This window comes from Fusarium tjaetaba (genome assembly GCF_013396195.1).
Source record: "Fusarium tjaetaba strain NRRL 66243 chromosome Unknown NRRL66243_c0000069, whole genome shotgun sequence".
NCBI classification, from domain to species: Eukaryota; Fungi; Ascomycota; class Sordariomycetes; order Hypocreales; family Nectriaceae; genus Fusarium; species Fusarium tjaetaba.
This window is the reverse complement of record NW_023501265.1, coordinates 127,093-144,460: the sequence shown is the minus strand read 5'-3', so window position 1 is coordinate 144,460 and position 17,368 is coordinate 127,093. Positions and strand designations below refer to the sequence as shown.

The window sequence follows — 17,368 nt, the reverse complement described above, 5'->3', positions numbered from 1 at the left end:
AGTCGGCGATTTATTGATGTCATGATGTCAGAGTTGCATTATCCAATTCAGGAAACTGATTCTCATGTATAGGCTGGGACCCAGGCATGGCTCTATTACCCACGGTCATTTTGTGGGCCTGATACGAAGTAGGACGTTGCATTTCTTCCACCGAAGAGAATGGTTCATCGCTTCGACTGGCACTTTTGATATTTGAGATGACCCCCAGCCGATAGTCCGACGGTCTAGCGATGTGCTGATAACTGTCAGATCATCCAAACGTAGATGACAAGGAGGCAACAGCAATGACTTTACTCGCTCTATACATATTATTCAGCGGGGACCATTCAAGGACAAACTTTTACATGTTCAGGGTTGACGTTGTTGGACGTCAATCGACACCTACTCCGTACGGAGTAAAGTACGGAGTAAGCAATACTGGAGTATTTCCCCGACATAAACGAGAGCCAGGCTACTAATAAAACTTCCGAATACAGTGGGTCGACCGCGTCTATTCAGACAAATAAAGTCGACGATGTAACATAAAAGATCACCACTTTTTAGGCATCTATATAAGTCTAAGTCCCACTGTATTATGTGGCTCTTGTCTGACAGCAGATCAACACCAGGAAACGATAGAACCACAATTTAGAAAGTCACAAGGTGTAAGACGTACGTTAAAGGGGGTAGCTTTTGAAATATTATCCGCGGACTTTACCTTTTCCTAAATCAATACGCGGGTGGGATTCTGATCCTTACATATAGTATCCTAAAATGGGTTCTTGAGGTAATTCAAGGATCACGATATGCTGGATGTGGACTCAACCAAGCCTCCCGAGGCCGCTTTTCCTTTTGATTTCTAATGTCTGACGGAATGGTATGTTACGTTACTCTGTACCACGAGCCAGAATTCAACACGTATCTTAGTTTATCATAAACGACTATAAAGTCAAAGCATTTCCTCAGTAGCGGGATCCTCGTGCTCCTAGTGTATATCTCCAATTCCCAAGCAACTTCTTTATTAACTGAATTACGTGACTTCTCCCCTTGAATATGAAGTTCTCAATCCTCGCACAGGCCATTCTGGCAATTCCTGCTCTTGCCACAGCCATCCCCGACCCTATTGGCATCGCTGAAGGTAAGTCTTCTGCTAGTTTAGTTTCAAGGTTGCCGAGTACTAAATGCTATCCTCGACAGATAAGCGCGCGAACTGCAAGTTGACCCTCCAGTGGAAGTCCAACTGGTACGAGCATGCCCTGAGAAGATATCGAGTTCAGCTCATCACGAGCCCCCGCAATGATGACCATCTTGGTTTATACTGCGATCAGTTCAAAGTCAATGCAGTCAAGCTTGAGAATGTTCAATGCTTCTGGACAGATGGAATCTATGTGCTCGACGTTAGCGAAGTTCAAGGTCCTGCCGGCTATGCGTAAGTCCTACTATCCCCATCACTGTTGCTGATGTCTAACCTTTTGGGTCATAGCCAATACAAAAACCAGCACAACCTTGCCTCGAAGACGTTCAGTCGTGGAACTGGCTGCGATGTGATTCAGAACCTCTAGACTGCATATGGCAGCCTTTGAGAGTCACTTGGCTTTTGGGTCAAGTCATCAGGCTTAGATCGATACTATAGCAAGCAACCCAGGTATTAAATACGACTTTTGACTTGACTGAAGTTACTATTACACTTTCTTGTATAATTCGTAGTTTTGAGCTTGCCCAATTTCCTTCTACAATGCAGAGATATTGGGATTCCTAGCAGATAAGTGGTAGGCAAACCAGTTCGCTTGTGTAACAGTTCAAAACTAATAAATCAGCGATATCTCTCATTTTACTTCATCTTCTATCAGAAAATATATAATATTCTATCCAGTTCATGGATACAACAGCTGCTTGTTGTGAATTACTCATAGGACTCGTGGGATGCACCGAGCCGAACAGCTACTATTTTTAGACGCTGATCCACAATGACCTAGCTAACAACTCGGGGCAAGGTTGGTTTGGATTAGTGGTTACAACTGCATGGAGAACCCTCCAACGCAGTAGTGCTTGACTGATAAGAAGAGCCGCAATTGTAGCCAAGCGTTGTAGCGTCCTCGCCTATTTTCAAGCACCACTGCCTCTACGGAGCAGTTGAGGCCCCTCAGTCGGGACACATTGCAACAATCGGCTTGTATTTCGCTCAGCCTTATTGCCAAGCTGCACCTGGAGTCACCGGTGCAGCCCCCACTTGACCTACTTCCCAAGATTGGCCAAATTCGAGTGATAAGCGCTTTGCGCAAAGCCACAGTTTCATGTGCAACACTACAGTGATTCTAATTGGTTTAGTTAGACAGCTGAAAAAGAGATTCTCGCACGCGTGGTTTTCTTGCACTTGGCTTGTGCTATTTAATGGCCCTTCCGTTGGAGTGGATTTCAACCTCTATCTTCTCAATCAACTGCTGTCAAGACAAGATGCAGCCAAAATCACATCGGTACGTGGCGACATCAGCTCGCGACATAGACACAGATGAAATCGAGTTAGGTTCTACCAGAGAATCGTCTCGCAAGGGCAGATATGTCCGACATGCAACCTTTTCTACCCACGGGTGGGGCTTGGAACTCCTGACGTCTTTCACGACCCTCGTTTTGTTTGCGGGAATGGTTGCGATATTCTGTAGCATGCGCGACAAGCCTTACTCCGAATGGCCTCTTTCAATCTCTATAAGCACCACCATAGCCATCCTGTCGACAGGTTGCACAGCTGCTATGATGCATAACGTCAGCGCTTTTATCGGTCAGCTCAAGTGGCTTTACTTCAAGCAATCTTCGCGGACCGTGTATAACGTTGAAAGGTTTGACGAGGCCAGTCGAGGTCCACTCGGAGCGATGCTTCTCATCTTCAAAGTTCCTTGGAATTTGGCAACGTTGGGAGCTTTCATAACGATCCTTCGCCTGGGCTTCTCTCCACTCTCCCAGGCCGTGGTCAGCCTAGAACCAAGGATGGTGGATGTCCCAAGCAATGATGCGACCTTTGGATATGCACATGCATATGATAGAAACATGACGACGGGTGCTCAGTCGGGTAGGTCGTCAAAATGCAATGATATACAGTAACTAACAGTTGTCCTTAGAGATACCGCCGGACACACAGATGCAATCTGCTATCCTCCAAGGCCTTTACGACATAAGTTCCATTCCAGTATTCAAGTGCGGTGGCGCCTGTCTCTGGAGAGACTCTTATATATCCTTGGGCTTCAAGAGCACATGCAAGAATGTCACCATGTCGGCGCTGGAAACAAAACACTGTATAAAGCCAGAAGGGAGACCAGGAATGGTATTCGATCGCAATTGCAATTTTACAACACCGGGCAACATCACACTTACAACGCAGCATGTGTTGACTGACTCGCAAACCACTTTCCGAATCAACGCGACACGTACCCACCTCGATAACCCTAATAATATCACCACATCACTGGACGACATTGTGAGAATCGCAGTTTGGAGATCAGGCTACGATACTAGTTTCAACGCTACTGATATTAATATCACCGAATGCAGCGTGGGATTTACTGCCTACGAGTACCCAAGGGCTGAAGCGAACGGTAGCACCTTTTCTTTCGGGAAGGTTTCTGAAATTGACATTCGGCGTGCCAATTGGTCCTGGGATGGTCCCCTAGACCGAACATATCTTGTGAGCAACAAAACCTCCAAACTACCTCCGTTCCGGATATCCATCATCGACATCAGGGCCCTGCAAGCCTTTTTCGAGTCCACGACGTTTCAATCCGAATTCGTGAGTGGAAGCGCAAAGAACAATAACCCTGGGCTCAGTGCCGCCCTGGATGGAGATACTAATCTCACGCGTGCTTTCGGCAATATGGCACGGGGCATGACGGACTACCTCCGCTCAGGGCCGAACGAGAAATTGGCGAAAGGAGTCCGGAGAGAAAGCCAGATCTTTGTATCTATCCGATGGTACTGGCTAATTGGCCCTGCGGTGCTGGAGCTTTCTGCGTTGATGTTTGCCGTCTTTACTATAGTGGGCACTGCGAGAAAGCATGAGGTACCGCTGTGGAAGTCTTCGGCCCTTGTACTGTTGAGCTGTCGGCATGATGTAGACTCGGGTGTAATTCATGGAGAATTTCAGGACGTCAAAGAGTTGGAGAAGATGGCAAAGGCGTCCAAGGCACGATTAGAGTAGCGAAGATAGATGGAAGAAACCATGAGATATAAAACTAAGAATGTTGTAAGAACAAGGCGGAAGACAATGGTCCGAATTTCCATGTCATACACTTCCAAGTATGATAGCCGCTAGATCTGCTTGCAGTTTTCCACTCTTAAAGCGTTCTCGCACTCTTTACGCGCGTGTCGTCGCAATATAGCCGTCACCTGAATCCGGTGTGCCTGATTGACGCATAATCAACAAACATTTCAGATAATAATTCGACGTAATAAATAGCTGTTGGACATATATAATCAGGGATTGCTGTGAAACAAAAAATCCGAAACATAAAAGAGGACAGTCGCCAATCTGTCAGCCTCGTTCCTCGCATTCCCGTCAAAGCCCGTAAACGAACCCGAGATTACACATGGAGCAAGCGCTTAGAAAAGGGAGTGCACTGCCACGGAGTCAGTGGGGATTAGAAGACGCCTTGAAAAATGTCTTGCTGTCGGTATAAAGACTGTTCAAGTTTTTCAATAATGGCAGTCTTCTAACATTCACGCAAGGAATATTTCCCCAGCAGCTCTTGCCACTAAAACGTTTAATATCGAGTTTTTTCAGTTTTACCACCATCGCAGACAACCTAAACCCTTTTCAACTATGTCTGAATCAGCAGGAGATGGCGATGCTATCTTCAAGCTCTATAGATATGACCCGTCCATGGCGGCGGCTGTCATCTTCATCATCCTCTTTCTGCTAGTCACTGGACTGCATACATATCAATTGATCAGGACCAAGACATGGTTCTTTTCTTGCTTCGTCATCGGCGGTTTCAGTAAGTCCTCAAAAGTGATCTTCACTCATTCCGAGACTGACTCCTGAACAGTGCAAGTCATTGGTTACATTGGTGTAAGTTTCTTCAGCGCTGAAGTCTTCCATTTCTAACCTCAACTCAGAGGGCAGTCTCTGCCAGCGAAAGTCCTAACTGGACTGTCAAGCCTTATGTGGTCCAGACCTTGCTGTTGCTTATCTCACCGGCCTTGTTCACGGCAAGCATCTACATGATCCTCGGGCGCATCATCATCATTACCGACGGGGAGCGGCACTCACCTATCAAGAGTGTTTGGCTTACAAAGATCTTTGTCGTCGGCGATGTTGCGTCTTTCATTCTTCAGGGTGCAGGTAAGTCATTTCTGTCACTCCGGCCTTAACATTCATTCTTATCATTCTTAGGTGGTGGCATGATGGCAGGTGGTTCCCTTGATGCTCTCCACAATGGCGAACGTATCGTCATCATAGGACTCATCGTTCAAATAGCCTTCTTCTCACTGTTTGCTGTCACTGCCGCTGTGTTTCACATGAGGCTTGTAGGTTCCATGTCCGCAAAGGCCGCTGTATCAGGGATTCCTTGGCAGAAGTACCTCTTCACATTGTACATCGCTTCTGGTCTCATTCTTGTGCGGTCTGTCTTCCGCCTGATCGAATATGCTCAAGGGAATGCTGGCTATCTCATCTCCCATGAGGCGTACATGTACATTCTCGACAGTGTGTTGATGTTTCTCGCGATGGCCTTGTTCGCTTGGGAACATCCTAGCCAGCTGAATGCTAAGCTCAACGGGGGAGGAACTGCGGTTAGATATGGCATTCGATTGTATTGGGAGAAGTAGATAGTTATGCTGGATCATAGCTATTAAAAGTTCTGGCTGGACGAGACGCTCGAACACGATTTAGAAGGTTGCTGGATGGTAGTTTTAATAGATCTAGAAGCTTTGTCTGGTGCAATGTCAACACGAGAATTCGTCTTTGTCCTTCAGATCCATGTCATGAGACCGAATGCTGTACAGAGAGAGGCTTCTCCCAAACTTCGAAGTTAAAAGCTTTCCAGGGTTTTGTTGTAGTTTCCTGGTATCCCGAAGAAAAATGAGTACCGACTGACAGCGAAGGAACCGTAGCAGTCGATACGTGGTATGCTTAAGGATCAGCAAGACTCCTCTGTCCCTGTTCAAATCGCTTTTTGCAATAGAGGTCCAATAAGTCTTATGCGGCAATGCAGTATCTGCAGGTGTCTCTGCTTAGAATCAGGGGATATTAAAGTATTTGAAGCCTTATAGGTATTATGTATGTCTCGCTCGAATATCGCAAAAATTAAACATCAATCAACATGATCTTGGTAATGATAGCCAATCATCCCACAAGCCCAACAGCCCCCTCTTTCGCCCAACACGATAAGCATATGTCCTACCACTCGATCAAGAAGAGTTTGTTTCATCGACGACACAAGGTTCAAGATCGTATTGGTCGCCGTCTTTGTATTGAAGGTGGTCAACATACCAAACGAGGAAAGCCGCCATGACAATAGCCATCAAAACTGCATCAAAGATATAGAGAAAGACCTCGTGCGAAATTAAATATCCATCGTTGCCCTGAAGATATTCCACGACACGAAAGATGCTTCGGACCAGGATGATAATGCTGACAGTATACAGGACGTGGAGGTCGAGCTTCCACGGAAATGCATTTTCTCTGGCGGCCACTGTTGGGTTCTTGAGACACTTCCTGTGGAACAGCCCAGCGGTAATAACGAAGAAACCGAACACCACGATCTGAACGAATAAACCGCCTAGGATAATCTTTTCACCTCTATCATATGCCTCGATGGTGCCGGACGCTTGGATACCGCCTCCAGCTGCTTGTAGCGAGAAGGAGACGATGTCGCCACAGACAAAGGCCTTTGTCAACCATCGAACGGGAATTAATGAGAGATGTTGAGCTCGGAGGGAGATGATGATTCGGCCGAGGATCATGTAAATGGAGGCAGCGAAGAGGGCGGGCGCAACGAGGATAAGAATCGCTTGGACGCTGTAGGCAGGTACAGACTCTTTGTTGTTATGGGATACAATTCGTGCAGCGTAGCCAATGGTTTCGACTGCGAGACGCATGTTAGCGATAGTCGTCAGGGAGCGTGAGTCGGGGGAGACATACAAGCACCGCCGATTGTGAACGGAATAAAATACCATGCTCGAGCTCTGTAGAGACGCCAAAGATGAAGGCAGGAGAGTATCGCAAAGATAACGGTCGCGACGATGGCAGCAGGGAATGAAGGCGTGTACCGGTACAGCTTAAAGTCCAACTTGCCATCTGCAAGTTTGTCAATCCGGGGGAAAAGGTCCATCTTCGCTAGCGGCGTAGACTAAAAGTGATATCGAGGTCGATGAGCGGATGGGTCTGAGCAAAGGGAGGAACAGGTTTTATCGAGAACACGAAATCGTTCTTCCATGGAAGAATACAAGAGTGGAAAATGGTTTGTGGTTCTAGGGAGGAAATGCCATCCCAGCCTCCACCTTAACACGACGGCTGTGCCCCTTTACTATTTTTGCATCTCGCATTCTATGCGAACCTGGAACGTGGATGACGTGCAACGGTGTTTTGTTTCCACGGCAGCTTGTCAGCTATAGCTTGCGAACACCGGACGTTGGCATCCACAACTCGTTTGGAAACCGAGATGGGACAACGGGAACGAGAACCGAGAGCACGGACCGTTAGCAGGAACCTTATAGTCATTTGTCCACAGGTTACGGGCTGTTAGGCATCGGCTAAGATCTGCCAACAACACCAAAGTTCTAATGCTTCGGCAACCATCCAATCTCCTCCATCGGCCATACTAAATAGGTGAGGTACATTTCACCCACAGACGAGTATATCCTTGTCATGATATGGTTAACCCAGCCGTCCAGCCACCACTGACAAGGTAGTTTATGCAACAACACACAAAAGTAGGACAGCACCACAAGAGCTTCTTCTTCTTCCTCTGCCACAAACTTGAGAAAGTCTTTTGCCAATACAATCCAAGAGAAGATATCTACTAGATCATTTTCACCTCCGACTTCATGAAAAACACCATATGTTTGGTTCAATGCTTGGATCGCGTCGTGGTAAATGGCCCGCCGTTCGGTATCGGCCACTGTCTCATCCACAAACAGCCGCAACTGCTGCATGTAGTCTATTTCAAACGTTTGCGTTCTAAGATCTAGGCGCTTTCGAGCTTTGTGCATAATGACTGAGAAAGGCCCGAGTAGGAGGGTGCTTTTGGCCAAATCCACAAAGCTCGTGCATCCTTTTATTAGGACTACCCAAGGAGGATACGGTCCATCATCGTGCTCTGGAGTCTGGGCGAAGGCTAGAATAGATGTTAGCGAGAACAGCAAAGAAGCCAGGGAACTAACAGTAGTAGATAGTCAGAATTGAAAAGGCAAACAGATGCGGAGCGTTTCTGTCGTTGTACGCGTCGATAAACCCTGCCGCGATGCTAAGCGCCTGGTTATGGTACGTTATGGCTCTCTCACGGAGGATTTCTCTCCTCTCGGCCGAAAAGTGGCTTAGGTGAAGCGCTGACACGGACAAGATCGCCAGCATGGCATAGTCGCAGCTTAGGCAAAGCCTGACGATCCGAATGCGCCAGAGATCCCTTATCGCAGGGTCATTGCTGAGAGTGGCGTACGTCGACGTGCAGAATTATGCATGAGCTCCAAGTCCAACAAACCAAGGTTCGGTACTGCTGCTGATGCCTGCGGTGACGAGGCGGGTGAGGTGTAGTGCCTGGTGTGGAATGGCAGAGTGTAGTGGCACTCTTCACCCCGTCTCTCACAGTGAGCGCAAATGGGCTTCTCTTCTCCACACTATAATAGTTAGCGAACGACCTCTGGTGGTGCAATTGAGGTGAGTCTGACTTTGATTCGCCTGTGCTTACAGGTCTGACAGCCCAGCCGCGATTTCTTGTGGCCTCGTTTCGTCTTGGATCGTCGATGCTCCGAAGTTCCCGGCGTGGACGCGTTACTCGACATAACCAATGCCAATATTCTGTAGTCTTGAGGGGAAAAGTTAAAGTCCGGATGGAAAACGAGAACGAGGAAAAGAGAAATGCAGCGGCTCTAATAAAAGGCAATTGGCTCAGTGTCCGCGTACTACCCGGTGTGAGTACCCCTACCATCTCACAGCAAATAGTGACTTTTAATTGGGCGCAGACGGGGGCATTGTGGACATTGCCGGATATAGTGCAAAAGTTCCCTGGTGCTAAGCCTAGCGAATCTCGTTTAACCTCGTTTTCGTTCCGCTATGCGAGGGCGGAAACGCCTTCGACCGCCAACCTCCAATTGGAGTAAGGGTTAAGACGTCCCGCGCGGACTGTCGAAAGTAGGGTAAGTAAGAAGCTTACTCGCATACAGGGAGGAGCGAATCTCGAGGTAGAAAGAGGAGCGATGCAATCGTCAACTGTCAGGTATATGGATACAGCATAGCAGTCTTGAAATAACATGCTTTTGACAAACTGGACAAGATGGTAGTAAGTAACAAAAGGATATTAAACCAATCAACTGTCTAACCTATTTACTATTTCTCTTTTGTTTGAGCTTCCACTCCACCGCACAGCATAGTTCGTACAAAATTGACAACACCGGTGTAGCTACTCCCCTGTCGTGACCTTCTCGAACCACCTCCCCGATAATATTCTCGTGTTCAATAAAATTACCCTAAAGGCCAGCTGTTAGATTTGGACTACTCTCTGCATTGAGTGAAGACTTTACCTTTTCAAGATCTATTTGCATGCTCGGAGTAATGTTATCATGTATCGGGTTGCTTTTGATTGTATCATCTATGATACGTTCTGGAAGCTCGTGTCCTTCTTTTTTGGCTACAGCCATAACTTCTTTCATCGCAGGTATCACGAGAGTATCCACAGCTCTGCCTGTTCTCTGTAGCTCGCCGGTGTTCAGGTGAGTCAGTGCGCAGATCGGATTGAAGGAAGCATTATACACCAATTTGCTCCAGCGGTCAAAATTAACGTCTGGCTTATATAGACACGTCGTTTTGCCCCCCATTCCGTAGATCTCTACGAAGCGCTTCGCCGCCATTTCTTGTACCTTGAAATGCAAGGACGGGTTGTTGAAAGCTCCGATGTGTAGAACGTCGTTCTGCTTATGCTCGATGATACCAGGTGCGAGCTCGTGGGCGTCGATTCTGCTGATACCTGATACAATAACGTTATTCTGAAATTGATGGCTAAATGGTCTTTCGATGTTGAGGCCATTTTGTATCAAGACGATGGCTGTATGGCCGGGAGTTACCGCTGGTGCAATGATATCGCATAACGTAGGAATGATGTCGGGAATATTCTTGGTGCAACAGACAATAAAGTCGAACGGTCGACCCTGTGCATCATATCTGCTCGGGATAGCGTCCAAACCTATTTCCCAAGTAAGCACAAGTCCAAGGATCTGGAATACAGGCTGAGTATACTTTCGGTAGGCCGCCAACTCTCAATATCGCCATGCTGGCAAGACCTGATGGTAAATCCCTTGCTGCGTACGACTTTGTAATTAGAACGCAAGACAGACGTGACTTCAGCTAGACCTCCTGTTTCAAGGTTCAGAGCAGCAATCGTACCAATGCCACCGCTGCCAATCAGTAGAACTCTGTTTTTGCGCAAAGTCATCATGGAATGCCTCGACTTGCCTTTGCTAAGTTTCTAAGCCATCGGTTACTGTAATGACAATCGGAGGCCTCAGCGATATTTGAAGGATTAATCTTTCCCCAGATGCGATTCGACAATTCCGCCGCTTATCCGGTTGTGCCGGTCGAGGTGCCGGGCTGTCTCCACTGTCCAAGCTCCGGGCTACGGCCCCGCTTTCATCGCCGGCATAACAACTGATGCTCTCAGAAGACCTACCGGTTCTTGACTAGCCGTAGTTCTAGTGCTCAGCAACCAATGTGCCGGTTAGCAGGGCCTGGCAACTCCAATATGGCTCGCCAATTCTGATGACCAGGACCGGCACCGGTTTGTATCACATTCAATCTCGTCATCGATAGACTCGGTTCTCTCTGTAGGAATAAGCTCTCAGCCATAAGTCTCAAATGCAAATAACACTTCGTTAAACAATATTCTCTCAAAACGCTGCTACCAACACTCTAACCAGTACAACAACTCTTAAGAACCACAGACCGCCCGTGCGAAGGACGCCAAAATATTCACAATGGAAGTCGGCATAATCGGTTCTGGAATCATAGGACTCACGTCTGCTCTGGCTCTCATCGATGCCGGATACTCTGTTACCATCGTCGCCTGTGACCTACCTGGAGACGATTCATCTCAGCAGTGGGCAAGCCCATGGTAGGGACCACCCAACCCCCATGAATCTCTCATCAACTCTGACAAGTGTTGTGTAAAGGGCTGGTGCTGGCATTCTTCCCCATCCGGACTACAAGGGACAAAATTTGCAGACCGAGAGCTTCAAGTTCTACTGGGCACTCGCCCATCGTGATCCGACAAGCGGAGTGCAGGTAAGTAATCCTGTACGCCATTCTACCATAAGGGCTCACAGCTAAGTTAGTTATCAGGTGGTAGATGTAACCGAGTACTATGATGACCGAGACGACGATTCTACTATCTGGTATAAGCGGATGGTCCCTAAGTATCGCCGTCTGCCATCACAAGCACTTCCAGCGAGCGCCAAAATTGGATTCAAGTATCAATCAATGACCGTCAACCCAGAAGTGTTCTTGCCTTGGATCAAAGCAGTATTAGATGGGAAAGGAGTTCGTTTCATCCGCGCTGAAGTCAAGTCCATCGGAGAAGCCAGGTCCATTCTACGGACCAAGACAATTGTCAACGCGTCAGGTCTGGGAGCTTTCCACCTCGCGAATGACAAAAAAGTGGTTTCCGTTCGTGGCCAGACCATGCTTATCGAAAGTGATTCTCATGAAATGGTTATGTTTCAGGGCTCTCACTACACCTACCAGATCCCGCGGATGTATAGTGGCGGTGTGATCGTCGGAGGAGTAAGTCAGCGAGGCAACATGGATCAGAAGGTTGATCCAGAAGTGCGTTCGCATATTTTACGACGAATGAAGCTCGTCGCAAGCGACCTGTACCACGATGTGGATTTGGACAAGCATGTCATGAAAGACTTGGTTGGGTTTCGACCGGGTAGAGAAGACGGATATCGACTCGAGCGGGAGGACGATGTGATACATGCTTATGGCTTCAACACGCTTGGGTATACCTATAGCTATGGTGTGGCTTTGAGGGTCCGAGATCTGGTGAGGTCTGCTACAGAGGAGGAGGCCGTGAAAAGCAAGCTTTGACACGACTTTGATGTTCTTATATAGGCATTCAATTATAGTTCTCATATGAATTCATTTTCCGACTAGATAGATGAGGCATTTAGGACAACGTTGTACAGGTAGAGCCCTGATGATTGTAGTGGACTTCTAAGGCTATTCACGTTGGAAAAACTTAAGTTCTCGGTTGCTTCTTGCTAATAGACAGCAACAACAGTGCCAGCGGTAAGGTCTGCGCACTTTATGGCTAGTCTACACGATTAGACTTGAAAGGCACCTATAAGCAATCTTAAGTACGAGCGGAATGGTCTAGTCTTAACATCGAGGCATGGATAGATGATGCAAGAGCCTCTGCATATGTCATTTAAACTATCTGTAAATCTCCTATTCCGAAGTTCCAAGTCATACATACTCAGAGCCGAGATCTTTGAGCGCTCACCAAAGCCACGCATTCAACCTCCACCTCCAGATTCTTAGGCAGTGTCTTCACCGCCACACAACTCCTAGCCGGCTTATGAGTGAAATACATCTCATAAACAGCATTGAACTCAGCAAAATTCTTCATGTCATCCAAGAAGACCGTGACCTTTGCCACACGACTAACATCACTACCGGCCGCTGCCAGAACTGCCTGGACGCTCTTGCAACAAGCATGCGTCTTGTCCGCGATGCTGCCTTGTAGAGGCTTGCCGGTTGAGTCGATTGGAATCTGGCCTGAGAGGAAGACATAAGAGCCTGCGACTACAGCTTGCGACTTGTGGATCAGTTAGTAATTAGTACTGTCAATTGCTCGGAAGGGACTTACATAGGGTCCGATAGCTATCACAAAGGATTAGATTTCTGTTTAGTTGTTTGATGTTTGGTGCTCCTTACCTGGGCATCCCTCTGACGTTGAAATGGTGGTGAGGTCTGATGACATGTTGTCGAGCCTTTTGGATCTTGTAAAAATAGTCGCTTGTTTCACTCCAACACGCGATGATTTTCTAGTACCTTGGGAAGTCAGAGGAAGAATGGATTTACTGTTAGAGCTCGCTCTGTACATGGAACCTCGGCCTTGTCAGCGAAGGGGATTTATACTCCTTTCAAACCCGCTAGCACAGGGAAGCCGGTCCCATGTCTGGCACTGTACGAAACAGGACCCCGGAGCTGACTAAAGAAGAGATCTGACGGGTGATTGCACTACTACTGATAAATTCTAGCTTTCCCGGCACATCATACCGGTAATCATACCGGCACGGTTTCTTGACCGGCACTTACTGTGAAAATGTCTCCATTTGAGCTCTGTGAGTCACACGAGGGCAGATATAACTTCTATTACTGGATTCGGAATCATGATATTGACTGGATGATTAAAGGATGACTTGTTAAACTAATGCAGACAAAGAGATAAACAATGACCAAACGACAGTCGGCATAGCAGTGTAAAATCTCGTACCCAGCGACTCCTCCTCTTCCTCCTCATGCACATCATTCTTCTCTCACTCCTCAGCCCTCTCAATGGCATCTTCATAGTCTGGCCAAGGTCTAGCACCAGGTTTGATCCTCGAGTTGGGGTCATTATCCTCCACAAACCCAACCCTGCCGCGATACTCGGCATCACTCTCGTTACTCCCTTTCCTATCAATCCTGAACCCACAGACCACCACCTCAGTATCATCAAGATCATCATCACCATCATTGCCGCAGTCATCTAGAGTCCAGGGCCAACAGTTCATAGCAGGCGCCCAGACCCAGTATCAGCGCTTCCCTTTGGGTATGACCCAAGAAGAGTTTCGGTATGGTATGACCGTAAGTCGCTGAAAGTTGACGTACTCCATCGTTTTCGAGTCCGCCACATCTTTTACTGCTTCTAGGATGCTTCTTTTGTGCTCCAAGGAAGTGTCGAGGGGTTCATTGTTAGTCTTGGTGCTGGTTGAATTGGCGATGATGCCTACGTTGGTGTTGTTGATTCTGCAATTACCCCCGTCGTCACCGCTTTCATTTGCTCTCTCTGCGGTACAGTTGACTAGCTCAGTGACACGAATCTAGCTACTTTGATCAAAGTAGCCTTTGGAGTCACTTGACGCTTCTAGCTTGAAGGTCTGGCAGTTGCGCTTTGATATGGATAGAGATGCGGCTGGGAAAAGCATGGCGCAGAAGATTATGAAGTTCATTGTTGTGGTTGTGTATAAAATGGCTATTAATTTGGAGACTGCCCAGGAGCTTAATCAAGTCCTTTTATGCTCTTTGTTGCTGCCTTATCTTCTAAATCGCCCCCAATTCCTTCAGCCCATTGTCGCTTCTGTGACGTTGGCCAAGGCGGCTCGACTGTCCCAAGGCCTATGAAACCACCCTCATCAGCGAATTGAGATTACCAACAATGTCAATACCCCAATGTGGAAGCTTCCGAGCTATCAGGCTGTTATTCTACCTGTTTTCCTCATTTTATCTAGCTTCCTGCCACTTTGCATGATTATTGGAGCTACAGAAATTCCATGTTCCTTCTTTAATGCGCTAGACGCAGAGATGCGGCTTTTCATAGTTGAGACTGATGACCAAGGGCATCAATTAGCAGACAGAACTCATCGTAGAGCAGTCTAATGGGATGTTGAATCTCAAGACCTCAATGTCGTTAGGCCACTCTACAGCAGCTGGCACGCTCTTCTCTCAGCTGACGTAGGGTTTGAAACGTATATGTGTTGCATGGTGGCAAGGGTTTGGTGAAATATGGATGTCAGTTACTATCCTAGATAAATACAAAGAGACAAGCAACAGATGACCAGATGGCCGCCGTTGACATCCCATAATATCTCATCGCCCCAGACTCTACATCAACCCGATCCCATTCGGCAGCAATTTGACGAGCCTTCTGATATTCCGGCCACGGTCTGACCTCAGACTTTGTAAGACCTTCTTCCTCATCCTCCTCCACGAAACTGACATTGCCTGCATATGTAGTGCCATTGCCATCCGTCGAATTGCTCTTAAGCCTAAAGCCGCAAACCACAGCCGAGTTGCCATCCAAGTCCTCCTCCAAATCACCGTCACAATCTTTCGGATATCCCCGCCAGCACCGTATCTCAGGTGTAAATGTCCAATATCCGTAAGTCCCATTTGGCGTTGTGTTGAAAGGGGCTGTAAATGGAATTACGATGAGTCTTTCCAGGGTGACGCCCGACAGGTCTACACTGCCCTTGACAGCTTTGATGATGGCGTTCTTGTTCGCCATAGAGGTATTGAGGTTTGCTGGAGATGGTGCTCGATAGGTTGCGCCGTCGGTGCTGTTGATAGTTGCGTTGGCGATGATGCCCATTTTGTAACGCTGGATGTTGCAGTGTCCTTTGCCGTCGCCGTTTTCTTTGGCCCTTTCCGCGGTGCAGTTCACGGTTTCTGACACGCGGATTGGCTGGCCCGTCCTGGACCATCCATTGGGTCCTGGATCGGTGAGATCGAAGGATTCGCAGTCACGCTTGGACAACGAGGCAGCGATCGATGGAAAGGCCAGAAGGAGGATTAATTCGAATAAATTCATGACCGCGGACGTGGAGATTTAATTGTACCTGGATTGAAACTCCCTTCTTGCCTGCTTGTACTATCCTTTATACTTCTGATATGCCTCGTTTTAAAAATGGCCGCCAACGAGTTCAGCCTGTCGAAGCATACTTATGACGTTAGCCAAGACTTTAGCAATAGTTCAGGCCTGTAGAAACAATTGATCAAACACCAGTAAAGCCTGAAAGGGCAGTGTGGGGCATTTCAAGGTACAGGTGCGGAAAAGCAGGAGACCAGAATTGTGGGTGAATTAATACCAGTAGTCTAGTTTACAAGGATCCTGTTCCTCCTGGCCCTCAGGCTTTTAAGCTTGATTTTTGCTCGTATAATCGATTCAATTCAGCCATCTCCAATCAGCATAGCCCCTTGGTCATCTCGACGTACCCTAACCTATTTGGGTCATCACTGTGCTGATCTTGGGGGCAGATGACTTTGGTAGTAGTCTAGTTGAAATCTTTCAGGTCACTCTCCGCCATCTTCCAACGTCGTGTTGCAAATCGCATGTCCTGCGATGGATATCTTTGTAATATGGCTGAAGCTTCTCTTACTATGCTTTTACCAGTCAATATCTTGTTTGAAGTGGCCGCTCACTTATAGCTAGGCTTTACAGTTGAGCACCAAAGAGGCTTGTCCCTCCCCTTTCAACTTTTTTATTTATCGCCTTGAGCCCGGGTTGAGGCATAGATAAAGATTGGCGTAGAACGGGAACTGTGAGAACCACTGAGAAATATCGCCTTGGGAGCCATCGCTCCACTGCCATCACGTTGGTAGTCAGATGAAAGCGATATATCAGAACTCATCGCCAGTCTCATCTGGGCGCTAGGTATCAGTCATCGGAAGAGGCTCGGGCCGCTCCGATCCTATCCATCTATTCTCTCTTACTGTGGAAGAGAAATCGTATTGTACCCTATCAGGTTCAAATTGTTACATGTAATGGTCATCGAAATTGCGAATTGTGGAGCGCCTGCATATGCATGGCCACAGGTCTGTGTACATTTCTGAAGTCTGGTATCATGTCTCCGATCCCTTCAATTACTTACCCAGGCCTTGTATCCAAAGATGCATGTAGCCCTTTGGAAGGACTTGGTATAGTTGTTGTAGCGCTATTACCAGTCTTGGTGAACTTGGGCATAGGCTTCTCATGTTACCTATGCGACTTCAGCATCAGTCTCGGAGATCAATGTCTTATCATACGTCACATGTTTCAAACCTGATATCAAGACTCTTGATGCACTTTCAATACGCTGGCTTTCGAGAAGCGGTGAGTATTATCCGCATGCAATGCCGGTCCAGGGAGATCAAAAGCCAGATGCGCTGAGACAAGCAGATACACCGGTCCCACATTTCGATGCATATGAGCCTTTACAGACAATTGTCTTACTAGAGTTGAAAGCTGGCAGATATCTCCGTCCAGTTTCAGTGGCTGTACTGGCCCTCCTTCAGTGGTCCTGATGGCTCTAACATTCGCCGATTCGAGTCGGAAGATAACGATCTGAGTGCATTGCCTAGATTCAGGTCTCAGATGAAATGTTTCGGATGGCCAGAGTCCGAGACCTTGTTGTGCGCTTGATACGCCGATGCCTTCCGTCTCCTCCCAAT

At 47.5% G+C, this 17,368-nt stretch overlaps 8 protein-coding genes across 8 annotated transcripts; 4 read left to right on the top strand and 4 right to left on the bottom strand.

Moving 5' to 3' along the window:
• Positions 1-1,032: 1,032 nt before the first annotated feature.
• On the top strand, positions 1,033-1,541 carry FTJAE_3603 (uncharacterized protein; the record flags this gene model as incomplete). The annotated part of the gene is made up of 3 exons (XM_037349919.1): positions 1,033-1,117; positions 1,177-1,408; positions 1,463-1,541. 3 exons carry the CDS (start codon positions 1,033-1,035, stop codon positions 1,539-1,541), a joined length of 396 nt encoding a protein of 131 aa, XP_037209266.1.
• Positions 1,542-2,433: 892 nt separating this feature from the next.
• Positions 2,434-4,165, top strand: FTJAE_3602 (uncharacterized protein; the record flags this gene model as incomplete). The annotated part of the gene is made up of 2 exons (XM_037349918.1): positions 2,434-3,043; positions 3,093-4,165. The coding sequence occupies 2 exons, from the start codon at positions 2,434-2,436 to the stop codon at positions 4,163-4,165; spliced, it is 1,683 nt and encodes a 560-aa protein (XP_037209265.1).
• Positions 4,166-4,786: 621 nt separating this feature from the next.
• FTJAE_3601 (RTM1) lies at positions 4,787-5,793 on the top strand (the record flags this gene model as incomplete). The annotated part of the gene is made up of 4 exons (XM_037349917.1): positions 4,787-4,961; positions 5,013-5,035; positions 5,083-5,308; positions 5,360-5,793. The coding sequence occupies 4 exons, from the start codon at positions 4,787-4,789 to the stop codon at positions 5,791-5,793; spliced, it is 858 nt and encodes a 285-aa protein (XP_037209264.1).
• A 582-nt stretch (positions 5,794-6,375) lies between these two features.
• Positions 6,376-7,298, bottom strand: FTJAE_3600 (Rtm1p; the record flags this gene model as incomplete). The annotated part of the gene is made up of 2 exons (XM_037349916.1): positions 6,376-7,052; positions 7,109-7,298. 2 exons carry the CDS (start codon positions 7,296-7,298, stop codon positions 6,376-6,378), a joined length of 867 nt encoding a protein of 288 aa, XP_037209263.1.
• Positions 7,299-9,651: 2,353 nt separating this feature from the next.
• FTJAE_3599 (2-dehydropantoate 2-reductase) lies at positions 9,652-10,613 on the bottom strand (the record flags this gene model as incomplete). The annotated part of the gene is made up of 2 exons (XM_037349913.1): positions 9,652-10,364; positions 10,418-10,613. 2 exons carry the CDS (start codon positions 10,611-10,613, stop codon positions 9,652-9,654), a joined length of 909 nt encoding a protein of 302 aa, XP_037209262.1.
• A 538-nt stretch (positions 10,614-11,151) lies between these two features.
• Positions 11,152-12,262, top strand: FTJAE_3598 (d-amino acid oxidase; the record flags this gene model as incomplete). The annotated part of the gene is made up of 3 exons (XM_037349912.1): positions 11,152-11,288; positions 11,347-11,458; positions 11,516-12,262. 3 exons carry the CDS (start codon positions 11,152-11,154, stop codon positions 12,260-12,262), a joined length of 996 nt encoding a protein of 331 aa, XP_037209261.1.
• A 388-nt stretch (positions 12,263-12,650) lies between these two features.
• On the bottom strand, positions 12,651-13,157 carry FTJAE_3597 (endoribonuclease L-PSP; the record flags this gene model as incomplete). Its single annotated transcript, XM_037349911.1, has 3 exons — positions 12,651-12,992; positions 13,044-13,057; positions 13,112-13,157. The coding sequence occupies 3 exons, from the start codon at positions 13,155-13,157 to the stop codon at positions 12,651-12,653; spliced, it is 402 nt and encodes a 133-aa protein (XP_037209260.1).
• Positions 13,158-14,963: 1,806 nt separating this feature from the next.
• On the bottom strand, positions 14,964-15,749 carry FTJAE_3596 (uncharacterized protein; the record flags this gene model as incomplete). Its single annotated transcript, XM_037349910.1, has 1 exon — positions 14,964-15,749. The coding sequence occupies one exon, from the start codon at positions 15,747-15,749 to the stop codon at positions 14,964-14,966; it is 786 nt and encodes a 261-aa protein (XP_037209259.1).
• Positions 15,750-17,368: the final 1,619 nt, after the last annotated feature.